General features: G+C 39.7%; 3 protein-coding genes across 6 annotated transcripts in view; 2 read left to right on the forward strand and 1 right to left on the reverse strand.

Annotated features, from left to right (window-relative positions):
- The window catches only part of LOC124073028 (septin-9-like), a 74,044-nt gene that overhangs the window by 25,056 nt on the left and 32,839 nt on the right, over positions 1–16,149 (reverse strand). The window lies entirely within an intron of this gene.
- LOC124073030 lies at positions 1,278–6,815 on the forward strand. The gene is made up of 3 exons (XM_046414923.1): positions 1,278–1,412; positions 1,775–4,530; positions 5,030–6,815. Exons 2-3 carry the CDS (start codon positions 4,511–4,513, stop codon positions 5,994–5,996), a joined length of 987 nt encoding a protein of 328 aa, XP_046270879.1. The 5' UTR covers positions 1,278–1,412; positions 1,775–4,510; the 3' UTR covers positions 5,997–6,815.
- LOC124073029 lies at positions 7,681–9,650 on the forward strand. Its single transcript, XM_046414922.1, has 2 exons — positions 7,681–7,947; positions 8,459–9,650. The coding sequence occupies exons 1-2, from the start codon at positions 7,871–7,873 to the stop codon at positions 9,420–9,422; spliced, it is 1,041 nt and encodes a 346-aa protein (XP_046270878.1). The 5' UTR covers positions 7,681–7,870; the 3' UTR covers positions 9,423–9,650.

Genomic DNA, 16,149 nt, shown 5'->3' on the forward strand with positions numbered 1-16,149 from the left:
GAGGAGCTGATCAGTGAATTCAGGCGGTGAAATGTTTGCTTGGACTGAAAACCTGCAGACAACTGATGTAAACAACTTAGAAAAGCATGCTGACAATATCATCAGAACCAAAATGTAATCTGCTGCTTCATTATACCTAAAATAAAAAGCAAATAGATGGGTTCACAACAATCATGCTGGTGAATTTTTGGGAACAGGATAGCAAACCACACACACATTTTTTTGGGATTGGCATCAACTATAATAATTTTGGGAAAATGTGCGTATTACACAAAATATATGCAATACCTAAGAAATGCAAGGTAATGGTAACAGTACATACTTAGCCAAGATATTACTGATCACAAGCAAAAAAAAGCGATAACAAGAAATCGGTACAAGACGGAATCCCTTTGTAGAACCCCATTGTAGAACAATGACTAGAAATTATTAGAGAGGTTCATACTATGGAAATAATCAGCTCAGAGTGACAGAAAATGTTTTGGTAGGAAATGGAAGAAATGGAATGTATGACAAAGTGGAAAGTGTTTATGGACTAACTGAATTTCTAACTAAATTTCAAGATTCTGTCTCTGTATACGTTCTAAGTAGATAATGAGTCCTTTTAACCATCACTGTTTTTATTTTCTTTAGCTTTTGGCTTGTAAAAAAAAAACAAGTCTTAATGTACATAAAACTGTTAAATTAGTTTTCATACAAAAATCCAATAAACACTGAAGTTAAAACAAAACAAAGAAAAGATGGTGTAATGTTTGCTTGGACTAAAAATTTGCAGACTTTGACCTCTTTGGCACAGTTTGGGACACAGTTTGGACTTCATTTGTCTGTCAAAGTTCCAAAAACAGATCAAAAACATGATATATATTATCTATGATTATACCACAAATGTCTTTAATTGTGTAATGATTCGCTGCTCTGGCATGGTAATACAGCATCAGGATTAATTACAGCAAAAGTGTAAGCTAATAGTAGTGACCCACTGCTAATTCACCTTGTGTCTGACAGGGAACGTAAAATGATGTGATGGATAAATAAAACAAAGAAGCGAAACAGCCTTCACTGATAATTAGCTGTAAAAAAAATAGTATGGATGGTAAATTGTGGATAAACCAGTATTAATCTTTTTAAAACTGTCTATCCTGGTGAGCCATTAGTTTTAAAAACCCCACAAACCTAGGTGTAGATCTTTTGTTGCACATTAACCTTGTCTCTCAATCAATAATTTGTGGTACACTCAGATTTACTTCATACTCATATTGTGCCAAACCAAATAGGAGGGAAAATTCATCCAAACAGATGCACTGTCAGACTTCATGTGACTTCCTGTAGCAGTTTAAGCAGTTTCATTTACACTGAAATGGAAACTGCCTACTCTCACTAACTCACAGGGACCAAAACAGCAGCACACCAACGTAAGTGAGCTCTCTTATTTTCTGATCAGTTTTTTTTTGTTTGTTTGCTTGTATTCTTATTGATCATGACTCCTTCACACGATCGGTGAAGCATGTAACTAAAGTCTTATTTGTGTGGGTTCTCTCCGCTTTGTGTTATTGAAAACCTGTCTGTGGAAACACAATGGAGGGAATTTTGTACCACAAAAACTTTGGAAGATACTCAGCAGTTCTGATTAACTCAGGCTGTTGAAGCCTCGTATTAACTTTGGAGTACATTTTTGCACAAAACAAGCACTGTGGATTTTGTTCCCCTTCTCTTGCTACAAACACAGACATGTGAGCAATAACTGTGGACAATAACCATTTAAATATCTATGCAGGATGATGAAGATATCAGGAAGAGTCACGAGTTGCTGTGTAGTTCTGTTCCTTGTCCTGACCTGTGTGTCAGCTGTACAAAGGCTCAATTCAATCAGCGATTTGAAGAAAATCAACTTTGGCCAAACTGTACCCAAGCACAGTCTTTTGCTGCTCCACTGGTTTGCCAACGCAGTTGACATCGACCATAACGACGTCATCAGGCTGACATTTGACCCGGACGGTGGAGATTATGGTTCACATCATTACGGCAACTATGACACACTGCTGGACCCTTTGCCTCGAGGCTACCGGTACTTCACTGTTGGCAATCTCTACCAAGATACATTTGTACAACTTCCAGATTACGTTGTCAATCCTCCAAGGCAGTACGTTGGAAGAAACAGAGACAGGATCATAATAAGAGTCCGAGGCCAGTGGATAGACCGGGTGTATATCACACAGCATTATGGCCATCAGCAGTCACCTTATGATCCGGATCATACCTACCAGATCACTACGAACCTCTTAAGACAGCTCAGAGAGTTTTCTGTGAGGGACAACCAAATGCCACTGTTGTATCTCAGGAACCGCTTTGGAAGTAACGCTGATGATTCCTACATCAGAAACACATGGGGTGACCTTGCTTGCCTTGGACTGCTGTTGTTTATTGTGATTGAGGAAAAGTACTCATTTACCCAACAAAACAGACAAAACCAGCAGAATGATGATGTTACTCGCACCCTCATTGTTTTACTTTTTATATTCTTATTGTGTTATTTTGCTCACTTAAAGAAACTAGATGAGAAGAAATGAGGGGGATCAATGTTCCTGAATGCTGCCTAAACCAGTGTTTCCCAACCTTTTTTGAGCCGCGGCACATCTCGAACATTAGAAAGGTCGCGGTGTGCCATTGGGAAAAAATGTTTCACAAAGAGAAGACTGAAGAGAAGACTGGACTGAAAACCTGCAGAACAGTGAAACAAAGGCTCTGTGGTCTGATAAGGACAGTCTGCATTGATAAAGTATGAGCAGGAGTGTATTTTTCTCATGGTTTTGTATTCTTTGTAGTGTTAAAAATTGTTGTGCGTTTGTTAAAACCACATGTGTGTCAGTCAAACCCATGTCAGCATTTATATTTGAGGTTCAAGTCTAGAATGAGTCTATGCCTCACAGTTGTAGCCTCTGCCAACCACTCAAGTTGCACTTTACATCCATTTATTTCCGGTCATTATATTTGCAGTGAAGACTGAAGGTACTCAATAAAAGGCATCAAAAGTAGATTTTGGTTGTCACTATATTTACATTGTATGATTCCAGTGAAACATTCCAAGTAAGAACCATGCTGTCTTCACTTAAGAGACTATTTTTACAGAGGACTGACAGAAGTCGTTGTCACATGGTGTGATCACTTGAAGCTCCTTGTTAGCAGAACCAATGAGCATGTCATGGACTACAATGCTTCAAACATGGATGTTTCTGCAAAGAAGCTTCAAATTGTAAAACATGGATGCTTCACACACATCTTCAACTTGGCAGCACTGAAGATCTACACAGTCAGCACAGTTTCAAGGTGGGCGCCCAAGATTAGGACTACCAACAAGTTACAGTGGACAGAAACGTGTTTTTGCGGAGCATTATGATGTTGGAGTGAAGCTGACCTTTTGGACATGCAATGTCATCACTTCATCATTTTACCCATTAGACGTTTGTGAAATGTTGTCATAATTAGCATAGGAATTCTTGGGTTCTAAAACAAAACAGTCTGTTGTTAGGTCACAGTGACATTTAGTTAAAGTCTGAAGAAATTCCCTCAAGATTTTCCTGAAAGATCACTTTTAGGAGACCGGGACATATGGACTTATGGACGAGACGTGGCATGATAACAGGAAATACTGAACAGAGACACTCAATTATACAAATTTAAGTCAAATACACACAAACATATAGCTATGACAGACATGTAGGGAATGTGATCTGAAACTAATTTTTGATATATGAATACTGGCTAATAAACCAGCCTCTACTACAAATCTCCTTGTTCCTCACATCGCAGTCCAAAGGACACACTTTGGGGGCCTGTTTACAAGGGACAGACAGCAGCTGCTGATATCTTCCTATTTCAAGCTGATTTACGAAAAAAATATTGCAGGAATGAAATGACAGCACAATCATACCCCTAAAGTTTTGTGATTGCAGGTGGCAATACATGCTGAAATGACAGCTGACAGCAACACAAAACAATAAAAGACACTGGGCAAAAGGACGCACACCCTAAAAATCAGCTGATATGAGTATGAGAAGGGTGTGGAGGGGGTGAATCAGGAGAAACCTCATAAGAGTGAACAACAATTTTATTGACCCAAGCACAATGACAATAATAAATATTAAGTCTCTGGCAATTAGGTCCCATTGTTGCAGCACCCCTCACTGTCAAATATCGACCAGTAGAGACTTTAGTTTCTGTCCTAAACCTCAGGTGAGTCACAGAATATGGGCTCACTTTAAAGAATCAATCCACCAAAAACTGCAAATAAAAATAACCAGCTTTCTGCACCTCAGCAGGCACATAACTGTTAAAGAGAGAACTTGTTATTGTTTCTTCTCCTGAAACAATAAGAAGTTTCGTTCAGAGAAATGCATTGTGAAACTTCCTGCAATCACAAGCAATGCCAGTTTAGTTTCACTTACAAGGAAACGGTAGCTAAGTTACACCTTCTATTACACACACAGCTCAGATCAGACTGATCAGATGTCGGATGGCAGCTGACGAATGCAGGTGAGCTCTTTCATTTCTGCTCGCTACTTTACTATGACATTATTTCACGATTGGTAAAGCAAGTCTTCTTTGTGAGGGCTCTCTCCTCTTTGTGTTACTAACCCTCAAGTGCTGTCTGTAGAAACTCAAAGAGGGAAAGTAAGAGAGAGTTTCACTGTCCAAATCAAGAGTCCATGAAGAGAGGGAGCTGTGTATTGTACAAATGAAGGAAGTTTGTTATCGGAGACACTGGGTTCTATAAAAATATCTTGGATAACAACAAGCAAAATCTGTTTCAGCGTTAAAACGGTCAACTGACTATTGTCTTAAGACAGGCATGAAAAACTGTCAAACTATCTGTTGGGTGTTAGAATGACCTACTCATCAAGAACATATTATAAAGATATTATAATCAGATAGTCATGAGTTCTCCAGCAGCAAATACATTGTATGCTTTGAGAATGTACAGTATAGATGAACGATGTGAACAATAACTTGTTTTTTTTTTTTTTCTACACAGGATGATGAAGATATCAGGAAGAGTCACGAGTTGCTGTGTAGTTCTGTTCCTTGTCCTGACCTGTGTGTCAGCTGTACAAAGGCTCAATTCAATCAGCGATTTGAAGAAAATCAACTTTGGCCAAACTGTACCCAAGCACAGTCTTTTGCTGCTCCACTGGTTTGCCAACGCAGTTGACATCGACAATAACGGTGTCATCGGGCTGACATTTGACCCAAATAGTGATTATGGTTCACATCATTACGGCAACTATGAGGAGCTGTTGGACCCTTTGCCTCGAGGCTACTGGTACTTCACTGTTGGCAATCTCTATCAAGGCACTGATGAACTTCCAGATTATGTTGTCAACTCCCCACGGGAGTATGTTGGAAGAAACAGAGACAGGATCATCATAAGAGTCCGGGAGCAGAGGATAGACCGGGTGTATATCACACAGCATTATGACACTTCTGAAGGTCAAGGGACAGCTTATGATCCAGATCATACCTACCAGATCACTACGAACCTCTTAAGACAGCTCAGAGAGTTTTCTGTGAGGGACAACCAAATGCCACTGTTGTATCTCAGGAACCGCTTTGGAAGTAACGCTGATGATTCCTACATCAGAAACACATGGGGCAACCTTGCTTGCCTTGGACTGCTGTTGTTTATTGTGATCGAAGAAAAGTACTGCTCCAATCAACGTAATAACAGACTGCGGAATAACAACATAGCGGCATACAGCAACAGACAAGTAAACAGCAACAGATCAGTAAACAGCAACAGACCAGTGAACAGCAACAGACCAGTAAACAACAATATATTAATCAACATCGATCCAGAAACCAACAACACTCTGGAATCCATGAACAGTCAAGGAAACAGACAAGGTTGCCGATGCAGTTGTGCTATGGTAACCTGTGTTTTGTTCATACTTTTTGTATTTGTGTTAATTTTATGTTTGTGCGTTTATTTTCTACGTAGATAGATAAGAACCTGAACCTTAACTGAAAAAGGAATAACTGTGTTTGGAAAAGCTGCACTGGCACTGAAAAAAGATCAAAGCTTCCATTACAGATTGAATACTTGTAATACATGCACCCTGCACTTCCAATTGTATAATTTCATTTTATTGAGATACTTCTTTCATTTTGCCGTTTCTCAATGACAAAAAATTGTTTTTTTATTCAGGTCACCTTTTTTTTCCTCTGTTAGTTTTTTTTTTTTTTTTTTTTTTTTTTAAATCTCTCAGTTTCTATTTAGTGACAGCATTTTTCAGTTTCAATTCCCACTGTTTTAGTGCAAAGCTGAGAGGTTTGAGGTGAGGGGAAAGGAGAGTGCAAGTTCCATACAATCTGCATACTATGCAGACTGTTATGACTCCATAAGACACCTCAGGACCCTCAAACAACCGCCAGAGGCTCTTCTGTTGTTTGCTTTGTTTTGCAATCAGACGTATTTCATCGTGTGCAATATTTGTAAATGTTCTGGAAAGACTGTGATGCAAGTTCAGTATAACACGACTGTGATTAAGGGTTGAATTCTTTACAGTGAAAAATGTGAAACAATGTGCAATCAAGGGCTGAGAGTCTTTAAGGCTTCAGTCCTACTGAGTCAGTCAATGAACTTTAAAAAAATAAATATGAATTAATTAATGAAACAGAGGCTCCATGGTCTGATAAAGACAGCCTTTAGTGATAAAGTATTAACTATATAGAAAAAAAAACAGGAGTGAATTCTACTTGTGATTTTGTTTTCTTTTAATAATGTTGAAAACTGCATTTATTAAACTTAAGTGTCACACTCATGTCAGTGTTTTTATTTTAAGTTTAAACAACTTGGATGTGTGAAAATCTTGTGTACAGGTGAATGTCTTGAGTTTTTAGCAGCATGCGAGCCTCATGCAAAACACACACACACACACACACACACACACACACAGACAGGCTTAACGATTTAGCAGAAAGAACATTTCTGTCCTTGTTTCTAGCCAAGTGCGAGTCAGGCCCATCAAAAGGCTTCTATGTTTGGTGAAGGGGATGGATACGGTTTTTCATATGGTGAAGCGAGGATAGCACTCGGTAGGCCAGCACAAGACCCAGCAGATCACGAGATAATGAGTCATCATTAAAGACTGCTGCACACTCAGCTTTAAGAACAGACTAATCAAAAGGTATATCTGCCCCATGATTCGGATCCACTCCAAAATTGAACGGGTTCTTTTTTCACCCATCCTACACCCTTCCACCAAGTGTCATGAAAACTGGGTCAGTGGTTTTTCTGTAAATCTGATGACAATTGAAACAGAAAACATACAAACTCCAAACCTTGGCAGAGGTGATGACTTAAATTACTTCCTGAGATCAGAAAGAGGTCCGTGTCAGTAATGGGAGGCTTTAGGCGGATGGCATAGGAATGGATTATGTTGATATTCTGGTCTTGCGAGTGCTGTGTGCGGGCTCACTCCCACACTCACCTTGTCTTCTCAGGTGTAAATCAAGACAGTTTAATGTGGTCTTTCAATGCCTGGCACCACACACCAGCAATGCCAGCTTTGCTTGTTTCATTGACAAGGAAACAGCACCTGAGTTTCACCTGTCATCAGCCACACAGCTCACATCAAACAGATCAGATACTACAAATATCTATACAAAGGTGTCAGAGTCATCAGGGTTTCATCCTCACCCAGCAAATTTTAACATCAGGGTCATCATTCTGATTGAACTCAGTTATTTTATTGACACAAGAGCACCATGTTTCTTCTCCTGAAACAATAAGAAGTTTCATCCAGAGAAATGCATTTTGAAACTTCCTGCAATCACAAGCAATGCCAGTTTCGCCGGTTTCTTTTACAAGGAAACGATGTCCAAGTTACACCTTCTATCACACACAGCTCAGATCAAACTGATCAGATGCTGGATGGCAGCAGACGAATGCAGGTGAGCTCTTTCATTTCTGCTCGCTACTTTCAAATTTACTATGACATTATTTCACCAGATTGGTAAAGCATTTGACTAAAGTCTTCTTTGTGAGGGCTCTCTCCTCTTTGTGTTATTAACCCTCAAGTGCTGTCTGTAGAAACTCAAAGAGGGAAAGTAAGAGAGAGTTTCACTGTCCAAATCAAGATTCCATGAAGAGGGGGAGCTGTGTATTGTACAAATGAAGGAAGTTTGTTATCGGAGACACTGGGTTCTATAAAAATATCTTGGATAACAACAAGCAAAATCTGTTTCAGCGTTAATACGGCCAACTGACTATTGTCTTAAGACAGGCATGAAAAACTGTCAAACTATCTGTTGGGTGTTAGAATGACCTACTCATCAAGAACATATTATAAATGTATTATAATCAGATAGTCATGAGTTCTCTAGCAGCAAATACATTGTATGCTTTGAGAATGTACAGTATAGATGAACGATGTGAACAATAACTTTTTAATTATCTATACAGGATGATGAAGATGTCAGGAAGAGTCACAAGTTGCTGTGTAGTTCTGTTCCTTGTCCTGACCTGTGTGTCAGCTGTACAAAGGCTCAATTCAATCAGCGATTTGAAGAAAATCAACTTTGGCCAAACTGTACCCAAGCACAGTCTTTTGCTGCTCCACTGGTTTGCCAACGCAGTTGACATCGACTATAACAGTGTCATCAGGCTGACATTTGACCCAGACGGTGGAGATTATGGTTCACATCATTACGGCAACTATGAGGAGCTGTTGAACCCTTTGCCTCGAGGCTACCGGTACTTCACTGTTGGCAATCTCTATCAAGGCACTGATGAACTTCCAGATTATGTTGTCAACTCCCCACGGGAGTATGTTGGAAGAAACAGAGACAGGATCATCATAAGAGTCCGGGAGCAGAGGATAGACCAAGTGTATATCACACAGCATTATGACACTTCTGAAGGTCAAGGGACAGCTTATGATCCAGGTCATACCTACCAGATCACTACGAACCTCTTAAGACAGCTCAGAGAGTTTTCTGTGAGGGACAACCAAATGCCACTGTCGCATCTCAGGAACCGCTTTGAAAGTGACGCTGATGTAAACCACATCAAAAACACATGGGGTAAGCTTGCTTGCCTTGGACTGCTGTTGTTTATTGTGATCGAAGAAAAGTACTGCTCCAATCAACGTAATAACAGACTGCGGAATAACAACACAGCGGCATACAGCAACAGACAAGTAAACAGCAACAGATCAGTAAACAGCAACAGACCAGTGAACAGCAACAGACCAGTAAACAACAATATATTAATCAACATCGATCCAGATACCAACAACACTCTGGAATCCATGAACAGTCAAGGAAACAGACAAGGTTGCCGATGCAGTTGTGCTATGGTAACCTGTGTTTTGTTCATACTTGTTGTGTTAATTTTATGTTTGTGCATTTATTTTCTACGTAGATAGATAAGAACCTGAACCTTAACTGAAAAAGGAATAACTGTGTTTGGAAAAGCTGCACTGGCACTGAAAAAAGATCAAAGCTTCCATTACAGATTGAATACTTGTAATACATGCACCCTGCACTTCCAATTGTATAATTTCATTTTATTGAGATACTTCTTTCATTTTGCCGTTTCTCAATGACAAAAAATTGTTTTTTTATTCAGGTCACCTTTTTTTTCCTCTGTTAGTTTTTTTTTTTTTTTTTTTTTTTTTAAATCTCTCAGTTTCTATTTAGTGACAGCATTTTTCAGTTTCAATTCCCACTGTTTTAGCGCAAAGCTGAGAGGTTTGAGGTGAGGGGAAAGGAGAGTGCAAGTTCCATACAATCTGCATACTATGCAGACTATTATGACCCCATAAGACACCTCAGGACCCTCAAACAACCGCCAGAGGCTCTTCTGTTGTTTGCTTTGTTTTGCAATCATACGTATTTCATCGTGTGCAATATTTGTAAATGTTCTGGAAAGACTGTGATGCAAGTTCAGTATAAGACGACTGTGATTAAGGGTTGAATTCTTTACAGTGAAAAATGTGAAACAATGTGCAATCAAGGGCTGAGAGTCTTTAAGGCTTCAGTCCTACTGAGTCAGTCAATGAACTTTAAAAAAATAAATATGAATGAATTAATGAAACAGAGGCTCCATGGTCTGATAAAGACAGCCTTTAGTGATAAAGTATTAACTATATAGAAAAAAAAACAGGAGTGAATTCTACTTGTGATTTTGTTTTCTTTTAATAATGTTGAAAACTGCATTTATTAAACTTAAGTGTCACACTCATGTCAGTGTTTTTATTTTAAGTTTAAACAACTTGGATGTGTGAAAATCTTGTGTACAGGTGAATGTCTTGAGTTTTTAGCAGCATGCGAGCCTCATGCAAAACACACACACACACACACACACACACAGACAGGCTTAACGATTTAGCAGAAAGAACATTTCTGTCCTTGTTTCTAGCCAAGTGCGAGTCAGGCCCATCAAAAGGCCTCTCTATGTTTGGTGAAGGGGATGGATACTGTTTTTCATATGGTGAAGCGAGGATAGCACTCGGTAGGCCAGCACAAGACCCAGCAGATCACGAGATAATGAGTCACCATTAAAGACTGCTGCACACTCAGCTTTAAGAACAGACTAATCAAAAGGTATATCTGCCCCATGATTCGGATCCACTCCAAAATTGAACGGGTTCTTTTTTCACCCATCCTACACCCTTCCACCAAGTGTCATGAAAACTGGGTCAGTGGTTTTCTGTAAATCTGATGACAATTGAAACAGAAAACATACAAACTCCAAACCTCCTTGGCAGAGGTGATGACTTAAATTACTTCCTGAGATCAGAAAGAGGTCCGTGTCAGTAATGGGAGGCTTTAGGCGGATGGCATAGGAATGGATTATGTTGATATTCTGGTCTTGCGAGTGCTGTGTGCGGGCTCACTCCCACACTCACCTTGTCTTCTCAGGTGTAAATCAAGACAGTTTAATGTGGTCTTTCAATGCCTGGCACCACACACCAGCAATGCCAGCTTTGCTTGTTTCATTGACAAGGAAACAGCAACTGAGTTTCACCTGTCATCAGCCACACAGCTCACATCAAACAGATCAGATACTACAAATATCTATACAAAGGTGTCAGAGTCATCAGGGTTTCATCCTCACCCAGCAAATTTTAACATCAGGGTCATCATTCTGATTGAACTCAGTTATTTTATTGACACAAGAGCACCATGTTTCTTCTCCTGAAACAATAAGAAGTTTCATGCAGAGAAATGCATTTTGAAACTTCCTGCAATCACAAGCAATGCCAGTTTCGCCGGTTTCTTTTACAAGGAAACGATGTCCAAGTTACACCTTCTATCACACACAGCTCAGATCAAACTGATCAGATGCTGGATGGCAGCAGACGAATGCAGGTGAGCTCTTTCATTTCTGCTCGCTACTTTCAAATTTACTATGACATTATTTCACCAGATTGGTAAAGCATTTGACTAAAGTCTTCTTTGTGAGGGCTCTCTCCTCTTTGTGTTACTAACCCTCAAGTGCTGTCTGTAGAAACTCAAAGAGGGAAAGTAAGAGAGAGTTTCACTGTCCAAATCAAGAGTCCATGAAGAGAGGGAGCTGTGTATTGTACAAATGAAGGAAGTTTGTTATCGGAGACACTGGGTTCTATAAAAATATCTTGGATAACAACAAGCAAAATCTGTTTCAGCGTTAATACGGCCAACTGACTATTGTCTTAAGACAGGCATGAAAAACTGTCAAACTATCTGTTGGGTGTTAGAATGACCTACTCATCAAGAACATATTATAAATGTATTATAATCAGATAGTCATGAGTTCTCTAGCAGCAAATACATTGTATGCTTTGAGAATGTACAGTATAGATGAACGATGTGAACAATAACTTTTTAATTATCTATACAGGATGATGAAGATATCAGGAAGAGTCACGAGTTGCTGTGTAGTTCTGTTCCTTGTCCTGACCTGTGTGTCAGCTGTACAAAGGCTCAATTCAATCAGCGATTTGAAGAAAATCAACTTTGGCCAAACTGTACCCAAGCACAGTCTTTTGCTGCTCCACTGGTTTGCCAACGCAGTTGACATCGACTATAACAGTGTCATCAGGCTGACATTTGACCCAGACGGTGGAGATTATGGTTCACATCATTACGGCAACTATGAGGAGCTGTTGGACCCTTTGCCTCGAGGCTACCGGTACTTCACTGTTGGCAATCTCTATCAAGGCACTGATGAACTTCCAGATTATGTTGTCAACTCCCCACGGGAGTATGTTGGAAGAAACAGAGACAGGATCATCATAAGAGTCCGGGAGCAGAGGATAGACCGGGTGTATATCACACAGCATTATGACACTTCTGAAGGTCAAGGGACAGCTTATGATCCGGATCATACCTACCAGATCACTACGAACCTCTTAAGACAGCTCAGAGAGTTTTCTGTGAGGGACAACCAAATGCCACTGTTGCATCTCAGGAACCGCTTTGGAAGTAACGCTGATGATTCCTACATCAGAAACACATGGGGCAACCTTGCTTGCCTTGGACTGCTGTTGTTTATTGTGATCGAAGAAAAGTACTGCTCCAATCAACGTAATAACAGACTGCGGAATAACAACATAGCGGCATACAGCAACAGACAAGTAAACAGCAACAGATCAGTAAACAGCAACAGACCAGTGAACAGCAACAGACCAGTAAACAACAATATATTAATCAACATCGATCCAGAAACCAACAACACTCTGGAATCCATGAACAGTCAAGGAAACAGACAAGGTTGCCGATGCAGTTGTGCTATGGTAACCTGTGTTTTGTTCATACTTTTTGTATTTGTGTTAATTTTATGTTTGTGCGTTTATTTTCTACGTAGATAGATAAGAACCTGAACCTTAACTGAAAAAGGAATAACTGTGTTTGGAAAAGCTGCACTGGCACTGAAAAAAGATCAAAGCTTCCATTACAGATTGAATACTTGTAATACATGCACCCTGCACTTCCAATTGTATAATTTCATTTTATTGAGATACTTCTTTCACTTTGCCGTTTCTTAATGACAAAAATTTGTTTTTTATTCACATCACCTTTTTTTTCCCTCTGTTAGTTTTTTTTTTTTTTTTTTTTAATCTCTCAGTTTCTATTTAGTGACAGCATTTTTCACTTTCAATTCCCACTGTTTTGGTGCAAAGCTGAGAGGTTTGAGGTGAGGGGCAAGGAGAGTACAATTTCCATACAATCTGCATACTATGCAGACTGTTATGACCCCATAAGACACCTCAGGACCCTCAAACAACCGCCAGAGGCTCTTCTGTTGTTTGCTTTGTTTTGCAATCATACGTATTTCATTGTGTGCAATATTTGTAAATGTTCTGGAAAGACTGTGATGCAAGTTCAGTATAACACAACTGTGATTAAAAGGTTGAATTCTTTACAATGAAAAATGTGAAACAATGTGCAATCAAGGGCTGAGAGTCTTTAAGGCTTCAGTCCTACTGAGTCAGTCAATGAACTTTAAAAAAATTAATATGAATGAATTAATGAAACAGAGGCTCCATGGTCTGATAAAGACAGCCTTTATTGATAAAGTATTAAATATATAGAAAAAAAAACCCAGAGTGAATTCTAATTGTGATTTTGTTTTCTTTTAATAATGTTGAAAATTGCATTTATTAAACTTAAGTGTCACACTCATGTCAGTGTTTTTATTTTAAGTTTAAACAACTTGGATGTGTGAAAATCTTGTGCACAGGTGAATGTCTTGAGTTTTTAGCAGCATGCGAGCCTCATGCAAAACACACACACACACACACACACACACACACACACACACACACACACACACACACAGACAGGCTTAACGATTTAGCAGAAAGAACATTTCTGTCCTTGCTTCTAGCCAAGTGCGAGTCAGGCCCATCAAAAGGCCTCTATGTTTGGTGAAGGGGATGGATACTGTTTTCATATGGTGAAACGAGGATAGCACTCGGTAGGCCAGCACAAGACCCAGCAGATCACGAGATAATGAGTCACCATTAAAGACTGCTGCACACTCAGCTTTAAGAACAGACTAATCAAAAGGTATATCTGCCCCCTGATTCGGATCCACTCCAAAATTGAACGGGTTCTTTTTTCACCCATCCTACACCCTTCCACCAAGTGTCATGAAAACTGGGTCAGTGGTTTTTCTGTAAATCTGATGACAATTGAAACAGAAAACATACAAACTCCAAACCTCCTTCGCAGAGGTGATTACTTAAATTACTTCCTGAGATCAGAAAGAGGTCCGTGTCAGTAATGGGAGGCTTTAGGCGGATGGCATAGGAATGGATTATGTTGACATTCTGGTCTTGCGAGTGCTGTGTGCGGGCTCACTCCCACACTCACCTTGTCTTTTCAGGTGTAAATCAAGACAGTTTAATGCGGTCTTTCAATGCCTGGCACCACACACCAGCAATGCCAGCTTTGCTTGTTTCATTGACAAGGAAACAGCAACTGAGTTTCACCTGTCATCAGCCACACAGCTCACATCAAACAGATCAGATACTACAAATATCTATACAAAGGTGTCAGAGTCATCAGGGTTTCATCCTCACCCAGCAAATTTTAACATCAGGGTCATCATTCTGATTGAACTCAGTTATTTTATTGACACAAGAGCACCATGTTTCTTCTCCTGAAACAATAAGAAGTTTCATGCAGAGAAATGCATTTTGAAACTTCCTGCAATCACAAGCAATGCCAGTTTCGCCAGTTTCTTTTATGAGGAAACGGTGTCCAAGTTACACCTTCTATCACACACAGCTCAGATCAAACTGATCAGATGCTGGATGGCAGCAGACGAATGCAGGTGAGCTCTTTCATTTCTGCTCGCTACTTTCAAATTTACTATGACATTATTTCACCAGATTGGTAAAGCATTTGACTAAAGTCTTCTTTGTGAGGGCTCTCTCCTCTTTGTGTTACTAACCCTCAAGTGCTGTCTGTAGAAACTCAAAGAGGGAAAGTAAGAGGGAGTTTCACTGTCCAAATCAAGAGTCCATGAAGAAAGGGAGCTGTGTATTGTGCAAATGAAGGAAGTTTGTTATCGGAGACACTGGGTTCTATAAAAATATCTTGGATAACAACAAGCAAAATCTGTTTCAGCGTTAATACGGCCAACTGACTATTGTCTTAAGACAGGCATGAAAAACTGTCAAACTATCTGTTGGGTGTTAGAATGACCTACTCATCAAGAACATATTATAAATGTATTATAATCAGATAGTCATGAGTTCTCTAGCAGCAAATACATTGTATGCTTTGAGAATGTACAGTATAGATGAACGATGTGAACAATAACTTTTTAATTATCTATACAGGATGATGAAGATGTCAGGAAGAGTCACAAGTTGCTGTGTAGTTCTGTTCCTTGTCCTGACCTGTGTGTCAGCTGTACAAAGGCTCAATTCAATCAGCGATTTGAAGAAAATCAACTTTGGCCAAACTGTACCCAAGCACAGTCTTTTGCTGCTCCACTGGTTTGCCAACGCAGTTGACATCGACAATAATGATGATATACGGCTGACATTTAACCCAAACAGTGATTATGGTTCACATCATTACGGCAACTATGAGGAGCTGTTGGATCCACTGCCTTGGGGATACCAATACTTCACTGTTGGCAATCTCCATCAAGGCACTGATGAACTTCCAGATTATGTTGTCAATCACCCATGGGGGGACACAGAAGCAAACAGAGACAGGATCATCATAAGAGTCCGAGGCCAGTGGATAGACCGAGTGTATATCACACAGCATTATGAAGATCAACGGACCGTTTATGATCCAGGTCATACCTACCAGATCACTACGAACCTCTTAAGACAGCTCAGAGAGTTTTCTGTGAGGGACAACCAAATGTCACTGTCGTATCTCAGGAACCGATTTGAAAGTGACGCTGATGTAAACCACATCAAAAACACATGGGGTAAGCTTGCTTGCCTTGGACTGCTGCTGTTTATTGTGATTGAGGAAACGTACTGCACCAATCAACGCAATAACACACTGGAGAACAACAACAGTGTAGCATACAGCAACAGACCAGTACACAACAACAGACCAGTAAACAACAACAGATGGGACATCAATCCAGAATCCATGAACAGTCAAGGAAACAGCAGTTTGGTTTTACTTTTT

The sequence above is a fragment of the Scatophagus argus genome, chromosome 16 (genome assembly GCF_020382885.2).
Source record: "Scatophagus argus isolate fScaArg1 chromosome 16, fScaArg1.pri, whole genome shotgun sequence".
Classification (NCBI taxonomy): Eukaryota; Metazoa; Chordata; class Actinopteri; family Scatophagidae; genus Scatophagus; species Scatophagus argus.